The sequence below is a fragment of the Buceros rhinoceros genome, unplaced genomic scaffold (assembly GCF_000710305.1).
Source record: "Buceros rhinoceros silvestris isolate BGI_N320 unplaced genomic scaffold, ASM71030v1 scaffold9819, whole genome shotgun sequence".
Classification (NCBI taxonomy): Eukaryota; Metazoa; Chordata; class Aves; order Bucerotiformes; family Bucerotidae; genus Buceros; species Buceros rhinoceros.
In genome coordinates, this window is record NW_010432272.1 from 42,656 (window position 1) to 55,739 (window position 13,084).

The window sequence follows — 13,084 nt, forward strand, 5'->3', positions numbered from 1 at the left end:
ATATTCTTGCTCATTGTCTTGAAACCACCCTTTGTATGTCCCTGGGCAGAGCTGGAGACAGGAAAATTTGCATATCAACAGCTGTTTTGTTAAACTGGTTCACTAATACCAAGGGCAGCAAAGTACCTGACTGAGCTGGCGCCCTGGGCAAGATGCTCCTCTCTGTGTTATTCTAGTACCAGTCAGGCTTACGTAACTGATTAAATAATAAAAAATAAATCTCTGTTCTTTGTCTTACATAAATGATCTTACAAGCGTACCCGGTGCATATTACCCATGTTGCTTCAAGGTCTGACTTGACCTTGGTCAGATTTATTCTTACACTGTCTCCCTCTCCAGGGCCACTGCTGGCCACTGAGTTCCCTATATTCAAAGAACTGAAATGTTGTGTTCTTCTTGAAAAACACTTGGACGCTCTAATTGTCTCCCTAGGTTTCTATGACAACCACAGCAATATAAACAGCCTTGCTGGCAGCCACAGGAGTCTGAAATCTCTGCTCTCTTCCCTCCCCTCCCCAGAACTTTTCAATGTAGAACATACTGTAACAGAATAAATATAATTAACGATAAACATAGAGGTGGTGTCTAGTACACCAGGCTGGCACTGGGGAAACTTCTTGCAAATAAAACCACATTACAGTATTTTATGGTAACAGTCAAATCATTGCCTATTACATCAGTGTTATCGAAGAACCTTGAGACCAGCTATGAAGAACAGCACAAAGCTTTAAATATGTAAACAGCAGGGGTTTCTACATCAGTTTTATGTGGCTGCAGAGAGCTTTAAAAAAAAAAAAATACGGCAGGGCTTTCTCTGTTGGTGCCTCGGAGCACCTCTCACCTTGCTGGTAGGTTACACATCAGGAATACAAAAGCACCTGAGCTAATGTCAGGACAGTTGAAGTTAAGATGGCTGCAGAGCTACATGGCTGCACACACATGGTATGATGTGACCTCAGGCACCTCTCCATGGCTGCAGCTCCCAACTTTCCAGCCAGAAAGTTATGAGGAAAATGTGGTCGCAGCAGCAGTGAAATGCTCTGCATGCACGGTACTATCGATCCAAGCCCAGCAGAGGCTGCTTCTCTGAACCTCCTGCATCAGACAGGATAGTCGGAGCTGCTGCTTTTGCTAAAACTCAGGCACGCTGAGGTCCAACCAATCCCAAACAAATAACTCAGGTGTTCCTTCTCTCCTGAACAAAATTAACAGCAAAATAAATTGGCCGTATGAGGCCAGTGTAACCTGGAGGTTTTAAGCCATTTAAACTCATTCAGCCAATACTGGATGACAGGAAGCCATTAGAATACACAGGAGTGTAGCCTCACAAAGAGGCTGCATGTGGTAATAATTGTAGTTGTTGGCTGTCCATAGATCACAAAATCATCTTTCAAATTAGTAAACCAGTTTCTGATCATATAAATGCCATGTATTTTTAAAATAACTGCCTCTGTACATCTAGCGTGTGACAAAGTAACTTGTGAAAGGAAGGCTGCGATTGCAAGCACCAGCATGGACATAATTTCTCCACCAGTGCTGTTGGTTCATCTCAGGCACTTATTCTCCCTATGCTGCCAGAAAGGCACAGACAACTCCTGCTGCTCTGAGACACAACTGGGGACGGTAACTACGTTGTTTCTGCTGCAGCCATCTTCTCAGTTGGTGGGGAAATCCTACGGCTTTGTGGGACTGCTTTTGCTTTACAGCAGACTAAGACTTGAGGAAGCAGAGCTGGGGGAGTATATGAATGTGAACCTCTGGAAGCCAAAACCTCTAGGGATTCCCTCTGGACCACTGTCTGCGAGGAGGAGGTAAAATGCTTTCCTGTTCCATGGGGCTTGGAAAGCACAGCAAGTGCCACCTGACATTTCACAGCTTGAAGGATCGGCTTTTAGAAAACTACCTGATTACAGAGACCAGGTGGAAGCAGGATTAGAAATTAATGAAATACATGCTAGAAATTGGGATGAACCTTTGGAAAAAAACTCCAAACAAGTGGATATTTTATTGGTTTTCTGTCTTAAGGCAGGACTTTCACCCTAGAGATTACCAGTATAAAAAATTAAGAATTGCTTTGTTTTCCTCTCTTGAAAGATTTTGAAAAGGGTCCTTATGCTATGGGATTATCATACAATATGGAAGTATTGTATTTGGCAACGTGGAAGAAGGTATTCCTTCCTTCCTATCTAATTTTCTCCAGTAGGCTGTATTACAGCACACCAATAGCACACCGCTGTACTCCTACACACAGCAGGAGCGCTGCGTGAGAGGGATCCAGGAATATAATAGGATTACTGATGCCCACATTTACTACATGTTATGCAATAACAATGCCTAATAATGTTTGATTTTATCTATCAACTATTCATAACAAGTTTATGTTTCCAAATCCATGTCTTCTTGCATGCTAGTACAACTTCGCTTAACTACAGACATGCTACTTAAAACTCGGGCATACATGAAATGAATGTTGACTTGGAATACAGTGACGGATCTGTTACTTTACAAATACGAGAATGAGAGTCCAAGTGCCCCAAAGCATATCAGGCTATTAGGACATATGCGAGATATGTTGTATAATGCACCACTGAAGGCAGTCAGAGAACAAGCAAGAGAGGTAAGATTTGTACGTTTCACAATTATTTATTAGCAAACAGTAATAGCCCCAAAATCATCACAGTGCTTTTAACTGGAATTACAAAGAATATAAGCTACCATCTTCTGCATCTGGAATTAACTATTAGCTATAATATTGTAATAGTACTGAAATCAAAAGGAGGACAATTTTAGAGTAATTTTAAATTAATGATTCTACAATTAGTAGATATTTTCATACCTTCCAACCCCTGTCCAATATGACTCACTGCCACTAAGGCACTTGGTTTTAACTTCTGCAAAATACACATGAAAGTTAAAAAAAAAAAAAAAAAAAAAAAAAAAAGAAAAAGCCCAAACCACCACAAGAACCTTTGCCTATTTCCCAGGTACGTTTATGGCATGTGGGTGGCATAGATGAATTATGGCAAGGAGGGTTTTATCAGCAGTAATTACACATTTTATCAGCAGCAATTATATAATTCCCTCATGGCACTGAACCATTCTAAACTCTAATAGAAGCTCTCGTCATTAATAAAGTATTGATAAAACCTTTACAGGACATTCTTCCAACTCACAAAGTCATTCTTTAACAATAGTCAATACTTCAGAAAACTTGGAAGATTGCTGTGGAATCTTTGCAGAGAATTGCAGGGAATCTTTGTTCTGCTTACCAAAAAGAGGTGTGGTGTATTTTGCAGTTGCATTGGGATGTTTCTATGAAGGCACACATTTTTATAACCCAAGTGCAAAATATGGCATGACACCGCTTTTATGCACCGGAACAGAGAAGTCCGTGGCCACAAACCACGCTTTTGACAACTTGAACTTTTCATATTTTTATCATATTATTCAGCTGAGTAACTCTGCTTCTTTAGTAGGCCAATATTAAAAGTGTGATTTAATTAAAGCATTTTAAAGAAATTAATTCAAAGAGCTTTACATATATACCTGGGGAATATGCCACCTCAAATGAATGAAGACATCAGGGAAAAGTAATTTTCCTAATTGCTAGTATACTTTTGCCATACTTTCTAAGTGGCAGACTACAGTGAACTGGCTGCACATATGAGGGTCAAGGCTTTTATTCAGAACAGAAAATAATCTCCCATTTTTGATGTCAAGTTATTTGCTCTTCCAGAACAACCTAAGATTTTATGTAAAAGCAAAAGTGTTCTTAACAGCATATAATACACCACCAGTAGAGCACAAGAGCAGAAAATTTTGAAAAGTGACATACCTGCCCCAAGCTGCTTTCATTGTAGAATCTTTATCAACAGGAATGCATGAGGACTCAACAACACTTGATTTATTCAATTTGTAGCAGAGACCGCAGTCTGGATCTAACATACATCCATTACAATAACTGAAAGAGAATGAAATAAATACTTGAGCAACACTATTCATTTGTACATGTTAGAAAACAACAGCATCTCCTCCTCAATCTTGGCATGCACATAGTCAAGCTGTCAGTGTTGGAGACAAGATAATAGAAACTCCTCAAAAACTACTACCAGTTGCTTTTGCCTTCTCTGCCACATTCTGGTGGCCCAGTTTCAAATCACTCAGTAATACCCGATCAGGCTGTAGAAGAATTAACTTACGGAATAAATTTTAATTAAAAAAAGACAGGTTGGGGCTGAAGAGAAAGAATCATACGTTGTACCTAATAACCAAACTGGGATTTGGGCACATACGGATGTGGGAGTCAGTCTGAGATCACATCATGTGGGAACTTGGCGCCAGAGTCCCCATTACAGTAAATGGTTGGAGTCCATGTGCCAATGGAGCCAATTCACATACAGGCCTCTAGTGCCCAGAAATACTCCTCAAGCTCTTCACTTGTCACCGCAGAGCGTGCAGTGCTCTTGAAGATCATTCACATGCATCACACTTGCCAGCTCCATACAGACATCTCTGATTTCCTTGGGAGGCTCCAAGAGCACCAGATGCTTACATTTAGGCGGTTTCCTCACTGCAATCTTGTATGCTAATTAAGCGACTAGACAGTAACACTGTTTTCCAGACTCCACTAATTGCACTGACCACATCTGCACTGACTACGGGAGCCTAGATGGCAAGCGCCCTACAAATACTTCACTTAGTGTCAGTCTAAAACTTGCCTCTGAGAACAAATGGAGTGGGATTTGGGCATGCGAGCTATGAAGGCATTCCAAAACCCTTCACGCAGTGCAAGTTACCTGAAAGCTTCTGGCACAGGATTCCCCAGATCTTGTAAATGCTCAAACTCGCTACTGCAGTTAAACTACCCAGGTGTTTATTTTTGCTGGAAGCCATCTCAGAGTCAGAGATACATTCTCATCAGTAAAGCCCCATGTATATTCTACAGGATAACTTTAGGAATTAAAAATGGGAGAATGAAAAACTGTAAAAGATGGAATAAATCTGGAAATTTGAAATTAAAATTAAAGTTTGAAATGTAACATCTAGAAAAATGTAACTAAGGTGACCAAAATGGCTTCAACATATATCCCTGTAACAACAAAACCAAGCAAATAATCCTCCCTGAGTGTGTATCTTTATCATAACAATGACTTAGGGAATGAAGAAATAATTTGCCTAAACTACTATATCATCATGAGAAAAAGTAAAATTAACTGTGTAACAAAGTCCCAAGACACTAAATAAGTAAAACAGATTATACGGATTTAAAAAGTCTGAAAGTACGTGTTTAAAATCTAGTCATTCAAACCTTTCTTACTATGATGTTTCTAAGGGTTAGAATAAGGGCAATTCATATGGTAGTTGGCAAAAAAGAGGGCTGGGAAAGTCTTAAAAACAATGTATTCATTTCTAAATTCAGCATTGTATTATATTCAGTACTCAACTGTATTCAGTTCTGAAACTTCTTCCAAATTGAAGTAATTTTTGCTCTTTGTTATTGTATGCTCTTTGAATTATCCAATTATTGCAGAACTTGCATGTTGTCTACTTTCTAGAAAATACATCTATTTTAAGTATATGATCCTCTTGCTTAACTGATAAGCCAAATTCATGTTTGAAGAGCTTTTATATATATGTATATATGGAAAGCTGCATTAAATCAGCTCAATAAAGAGATAAACTGCAGAAAATATTTTTTACAATGGAAATAAAACTTTCAGGTAGAAGTCAATCATGTAACTGCAGTAAGCATTTCTTCTCTAGCAAGGATAAATGAGAAGATCGTAACTCTGCAATTATCAGTTATGAAAGTAAAGGACAAATTCAATATTACATTAGCAAGACTTAGCTACATTTTGTTAATCAGTACTAGGACAGCAATGGGCAGCAACCAAAACTGCTCTTTAAACTTTAGACAACAATTCTCCTTGGAAAATTTCAGGATTCGACGTTTCTCTGGATTTATTCTTTTTAGGTTTTATTTCACGGAGAAATATAGTCAAATACCCAACACCAGCCAGAACATCATCAAAACACAGGAAGGCACAGGAATAACAATTAGACTCAGCAATGAGTCTTTATATTACTTCCAGCAGAGGACAGCATGGGGACTGGACGCCTCGTCATTTCCCTCAATGTCCTCACAAAACTCAGCGCATGAGATGAACGACAGAACTGAACAGCATGTTGTCTATTCTGTCCTATGGGACTCACTCTACAGAAAACTCCACGTAACCTCATATGGTGCTGGGTATCAGTAACCAGTCCATTTGCAAGCAGAAGATATCTTATTTATTCCTCCCTTTCCACCCAGCAGTCCAGGAAAAAAATTGAGAAATTTGATTACTGATCCCAGTGTCTGCCTAATTCAGCTGTTCCTCAGGCTTTATTGGCTGTGCACAACTGTGTCTTCCACTTGGCATTCAACATAATAAAGGCTGCTGGATTTCATGTCATGCCAAATGTCAGAGGTTATAGTTACTCATAACAGTTTAAATAATTTAAAATTATTATTTTCCACAGCTTTCCTGAAGCTTGAGGTTCAGGTTGAAAAGCTAAATAACAAATATTTTTAAACCCTTTAGGGTTAGGATTTTTTGCCTTTAGCTATATAGTGAGCTCATACAATCAGGCTTTGACTCTAGGTTTTTAGAGACAAGACCACTTTATGTCACCGGAAACCCAGAAATTCAGCACCCAAGACTTAAAGCCCTTTCAGATATAACTTTCAGCAGACTTAGGGTAGGCAGATCATCTAGCATTCTTCTGTGCCCTGTTTTATCAGTGCTATAAAATTTTTATGTTGACTTTTACGAGGTAGATAGTCATCGCTTTTTCCAAGATGAAGATTGATGTTTTTTTCCTCCAAACATGTAAAACATGTAGCAGTTTCAGGCTTATGCTCTTATTCATTCTAGCCCTGTTATTGTTTGCTAAACAAAAATATTTAAGCAATTTGAAATTGAGCACCTTTTCTTACATACATGCTCATAGAGATGTAAATGAATTAGGACACAAAACATACCAGGGAAATAAATGCACAATACTTACTGACATGTAACTATCTACTACAGATCTCATTCCTGTCCTCAAACGTACCTGCTTATCAGCCTGAGTTATACTCAAATATATGTCAGAGTATAAATCTATACTTCTTCAAATCTACACCGTGAATCAGTCATAGCCTTGAAAGTTCTATAGCAGAACACTCCAGGATGTCTGTGCAGGAAAGGAAATTTGCATCCAATTATAAATGGGAACCGTGTTTCCTGTACTTTAACATGAAATATTTATATTCATGCTAACATTATAAGCTAGCGTCTTGGAAACAGGTTCCTTCATGAAGAGCAGTTGAAAATTCACAAGCAGGATGGTTCTCAATCAGCCTGACAACTCACCAAGATTGAAATACCTAAGAGAGACGATTTGATTTTGATGAAACCAGGCAGCGTTACAGCAGAAAGGTTTTGCAATGTGCCCAGTTCTCTCTCTGCTCACCAGCTGAATTTCCAGGCAACCCAACAAGAAGGCAAACATCTAGAGGTCAGACACTTCAACCTATCTTGCAGAATAACAACAACCAGGAATGTGAGGTTCCAGAAGTCCAAAAATGTCCAGCTTCTTTGCAACTCAGTGGCATGAAGTCTACAGAACAGAAATCTCAGTAGCCTGGCCCTCACTTTCTTGGGAACTGCCATGAAAGGGGATTTTGGGGTTCCTGCTTCACTGTCAAAACATGTTTACTGACAAGCTGATGGACCTTTAGGAGACTAGATATCCCCAAACCTACAATTCCTCACTTCAATTCTGCCAACTCGGTCAAGGCTTCCATGCTCTTATATCCTCTTCATTTGAACAAATGGGAATATTTGACATTTAGAAAGCCTGACTTCAAAGTCCTTGCTAGTAATTTCTTGCCACCCTGAGCACCCACCAGTGTTCAGGATGCTCTGCTCTGGAGTGGCCTGCCCAATGAACTGTAACCTGAGGTTACAGGTTGATCCCAAAGATCACAATGCCTTCCTCTTCCACAAAGGACTGAAAGTACACAGATGAATTATTAACTGGCTAGCTGTGCACATTCTTCTTGACAGCAAAATTACTGTTTTCTTTCTTCCTAGTAGTTTCCTAGCTTCTAGTGCGGTCTCTAAAAAGATTGAGTAAAATCTCTGACCTGCTAAAGTGACCCTCCAGATGCTAATGAAAGGTTCAGAATTGCTTCTTCCTCTGCTTCCCCATCCCTCCTCCCCTCCCCCCCCCGCCTCCACTGCCCAGAATACTCCATACTTTCATTTAGTTTGTGATTATATTTTGTGCTTTACATTTGTCAAATGACCTTGTAAGTAATGACTTTCCTACAATTCTCAGGAGTCTCTTAATTTGAGCCGCAAATTGTACCTTGCCGCTTTTTGTTGAGTGATTTAGTAGTAAAAGACCTACACCCAGTGCCCTTGCTCTTTTTATTGGACTATTTTGTCTTTTTCAAGCTGAATCGCTGTTTCTGAGTTGTTAATTTCAAAACATTTCATCGGTTTTCACTTTTTGCCACATTTTAAGGAAATGTCAACTCTGCCTTCCATAACGTGCTATCCAATTACAAAACTATATCAATACATTCCTAGGATCCAGTTACAGAAATACAAACTGAGCTTGACAGTATACTGTGGACTACGTAGTCCTTTTGCAGAATATAATGCCTGATTTCATAATATTCTATTTTATGGGCAGCATGAGCATCCTCCCAGAGTAATAAAATGTCCACAGATGTGGATGTTTCTGGGGGGTGGGCTGATCGCACTTGATTTGGACTCATCAGTCCGACTGACCACATGCTGCGCAATCAGCCCTTGCACGTAAAGAAGTAGTTACACATGAAAATCTGTCTTCTCCAAAGAATAAATTCCACAGTTGTGAACTTGTTGAATCCACTGCTCCTGGTCTACATGATGCAAGTATTCATATTGCTGAACAAAATGAATTCTCAGTTCCTCACAGAACTGTAGAAGCAATAAAAAAACACCAGGAAAGGCTTGATGTAGGGGCAAGGAAGTTCCTGCAATATCTACTCAGGATTAGCGCATACCACCCAAAGAGAACTTCAGCTGCAAATCGCCACAGGCTGGAAGGGAATGTCACTTTGTGCTGCTTTTTACTCTTTCCAGCTTGCTGTCTGCCCTACTGGAGACATCATTCTAGGCGAGGTGGATCTTTTATCCCAGCTGGAATGCCCTCAGGTTCACTCTTTTCTCTCAAGATTGGTTATGCACACATCCTCTACCCCTGTTAGTAAGTGGTGTAGTTGCTTTCCAGCTCCTCATAGCAAAACCACAGACTGGGGTCAAGCTTTCCATGCTTCAGTGCTTGTATATTCTATCCGGTCAGAGCATGCCTACCCAACTGGACTCAACAAGGGACACAGGCAATTAATAAATTCAAACAAGAAAAACAGCCAAAATATTAAACTCAGCAAAAATATGAGAACTTTTGGACAAATATTGCAGTAGATTCATCAGCTCTGTTGACGTGTGAGGACATTGGTGCATTTAGCTTCTGGCCAGCTACACAATTAAAGAGCTTAGCTTTTTTTTTTTTTGTAAATGGTTTACTTCATTTTTATACACAAACTCATTTCAGTTAGGTACCAGGACTTTGTTTAAAACTGCCTGGTGCTGGCGTCTGAGGTCATGTGCTCTTCGCACATGCTCCACTGCACCTCAGGCATGAAAGCAGGCACTTCCTTACACTTCTGATGATTCCTCTGTTACTTCCAAAAACTAACCATTAAATTCTGATTAAATATCACTGGCCAAGATATAAAGGATGCTTTAAGTAGTTAAAACATGTGGCAGCTGCAAGATACCACTTCAAGCAGTTGTATGTGGAACACAGTAAATACAGTATTTAATAAAGAATGAGAAAAACCCACTAGGACTTCAAGAGCACTTTCCTGCTATTCTAGAAGACCAAACAACATGGGTTTATTTGCTGAGGCCTGCTGGCAGTCCGTTAGGTAACACAAGCACCCACTCAGTGATATTCATAAGAAAGAGCTACCATTTATAATGACAGTATGCATATGCTACCTGCAGTTCTGTAATTTACCACACAGCTAGTCCAACAGATCTAAGTCACAGTTACAGTGAAGTATGACCAGCCCTTCCTTACCTTCAAATCAGGCTCCTGCTCCATCTAGTCTACTAAGATTGTTCCTCAGTGACTCCTTTCTAGCTAAGTTCCAGACCATTGTTGAATCCTTATCCTTCTTGATATGCTAGCCACATCAGCTGGCACACATCAGCTCTCTTCAAACTTTCCTCAGACTCTCTTTTCTGAAGACTCTCATGCCTCAACAACGCAATACAACTTAGATGAACTCAGAGCAACTGGTTTTGACTTCTTGGTGCTTGCTGCTTATGCTTTACACCTGAAGATGATCCCAATGGCTCATCCATTTTTCCTACCTATCACAGTCCTATAAAGGAAACTCCTCCCTACAAACCTTGCTTTGCTCAAGTCCTTAGATCATCATGGCTACAACCATCATGGCTACTATAAGCACCTTGACAGGAGACTGTGCTAGAACACTGACACCACACGAAAAATGACCTGATCTACTTGCACATAGGTATCAATTGTCTCTTGTCCTTGAAGATCCTTTTTTGCGAATTTATATAGCCCTCAGCACAACAGCTTCCCGATTTATGCCTGGAGCTGAGCAACACAGACAATAAATAACAGAAGGAACTGACTTACATGTACCTTTTGTTTGAGTGTAATAGCAGTCTCCATAGAATACTTTGCTTTTAAAACTACTCTTCCAAAGAGACCCTACACAGGGATACTATACTCCCAGCTTTGGGGCAGGCCAGACTCAAGCCTTGTTCAAACTTGATTAAAATCATTCTTGTGTGACTAAAACCTGCAGACTACAGGAAGTATAACACCATCCCTTTGGAAGATGTTACAAAATCACTCCCTAAGCATTGTCAGTTTTGTTAAACAGCAAAGTCTTAGCAGAGATGAGAAGTGTTAATGGGTTACTATATGAATATCACTTTGTTTTCTCAGCAATGTGGAGTATGATTCAGAGACAAAATAACTCGAAATGTTTACCACGGTTACAGAGTCTCCGTCACACTACAGACGTTATAGTTCAGGTAAGTAACTTTTCAGATCTTTGTGTTTAAATTGATGAGAGGAATTATTCCTCATTCACATTAAAGATGCTTACGAGATGGAACTGACATATTCATTCCTAACCTTTACAATTTTAAATTAAATTACAAGTTTTGATTGATAGGAACAACATACCAGCAAACAGAAAATTATTACCAAGCAATAAATCCTTACATTCTCTACTTAATACATTTCAAGACTATGCTGAGGTGATTTTACAGCTCTACAACATAAATTGTCTATCCAAATTTTAATTAAATTTCATAAGAGCTGGCAAAAGTATTCTCAAACACATTTATCTCCGCGTACTCATGATCTTCTAACCTTAACAGCAGAAACACATTGCTATATTTATTATTGCAGTTCTCAGTTACCAGAATGACCAGCAGCTCAGTGACTTTGACATTAGGAACATAAAATGAGAACCGTATTTTTAAAAACACTGGTTCTCTGATACAGTGACATTACGAAGAATACTGATGTCTAGCTTGCAGAAAAATCGCACTGTCCATGAGTTAACTCAACAAAATAAAGTACAGTAGCTAATACACTTACTATATGTATCCTAAGGCTATTAAATAAACCAAAATCAGCTTCAGTTACCAAGTTAGCCACATTTTTCAGGGCTGGTCACAATTATATACTTTTGCTAAATTCAGGAAAAAAGTATGTATTTGTGCCTGTTAGCTACCTTGTAAAATTACTACATAAGAGCACTAAATATTGGTGCCTTCATATCAGTGGTGTGTACTTGTACAATGAGCTTAGGAACATCAGCCACATGAGGCTGACTAATTCGAAGATGAACAACAGAGCCCTTGTGTGCCCAGCACAGCTGGAACTGCCTGTATTATTTTAATCAAACAAATTTAGCTCCCTAGGATACGAGGGTTAATCTAAGCTTTACACAAAAGCTATCATATAGCAAGTGAAATGAAAACTTTTGCTTAAGCAGAACAAGTTCACATTATGTCTTTTACAGCTGAGCAAGTCTCAAGAAGTCTAGTAAGAGAGACAGATGCATGAGTGAAAGTAAACAGAAAGACCAAGACTACAAGGCAACAGGACAACATTAGTTTTCCAGAAATGGGTGTATGTCTCAGAGAAAGGTAGAGAGGGACAGTCACACCTTTGATTCTTTTAGGATTGGGAAAAGGCTGTAGGGTAGCTAGAGCACATGCCCTAACCTTAACCTCCTTCCAGAACCAGGCAAGTCCTCAGTAAAAATGAGAACATGTTTACAGAGTTTTGGATAGTCAGAAGAATAATAATAGGAACAGGTAGTTTATATTTTTGCTTCTAAGATGACAAATTTTAGGATGGTGGTGGTTTGTATTCTTAAATTTACATCTGAGCTTCTCTGTGGCCTTGATGATAAGTGGCAGATCACAGCTGCTGAGGAGACTAAGATCAAAAAAAAGAGGAGGTCACACCGCAAACATCTGTACAATCTCACACAGGCTGAGTGTGAAAATGAAGTTTGATTTAAGGCAGGCATGCAGAAGCGTGTTTACCCTGCCTTTTCTCAGTGAGACAGCCACCTACTTCCACCTCTGAGGAGGCAAAGAGAATTTCAGTGTTCAGAGTGTCCTCCTGGATTTGCATTACTTCCATGATGTCCTTGCGACACATTCAATTGCTTTTTTCTGATTTATGGACTATTTTTTAGCTGTTGATCACCTATGATATTGTACATCTCTACACCAAATGAAAATATTTCATTTGATATTTGCAGCCTAACTGGTTTGTTTTCTGCAACCACATACAGGTAACTTGTAACTCCGTTTGCACAGCACAGTTCTTTCAGAACATCACGTCCAAGTACTACGTGCTTTTTTGAATAAGGACAGTGCCTGTGTTCTTTATTTGCTAGTTTGTTCTACCTTCATTGTTATTCTAGCAGCAGGAA

At 39.3% G+C, this 13,084-nt stretch overlaps 1 protein-coding gene across 1 annotated transcript in view; it reads right to left on the reverse strand.

Annotated features, from left to right (window-relative positions):
* Window positions 1-13,084, reverse strand: part of SLC2A13 (solute carrier family 2 (facilitated glucose transporter), member 13) — a gene marked incomplete at its 5' end in the record, with an annotated part of 79,982 nt that overhangs the window by 21,260 nt on the left and 45,638 nt on the right. Inside the window, one exon of the mRNA XM_010143720.1 lies at window positions 3,836-3,961. Within this exon, the coding sequence (XP_010142022.1) occupies window positions 3,836-3,961 (126 nt within the window). The remainder of the gene's footprint in view (window positions 1-3,835; window positions 3,962-13,084) is intronic.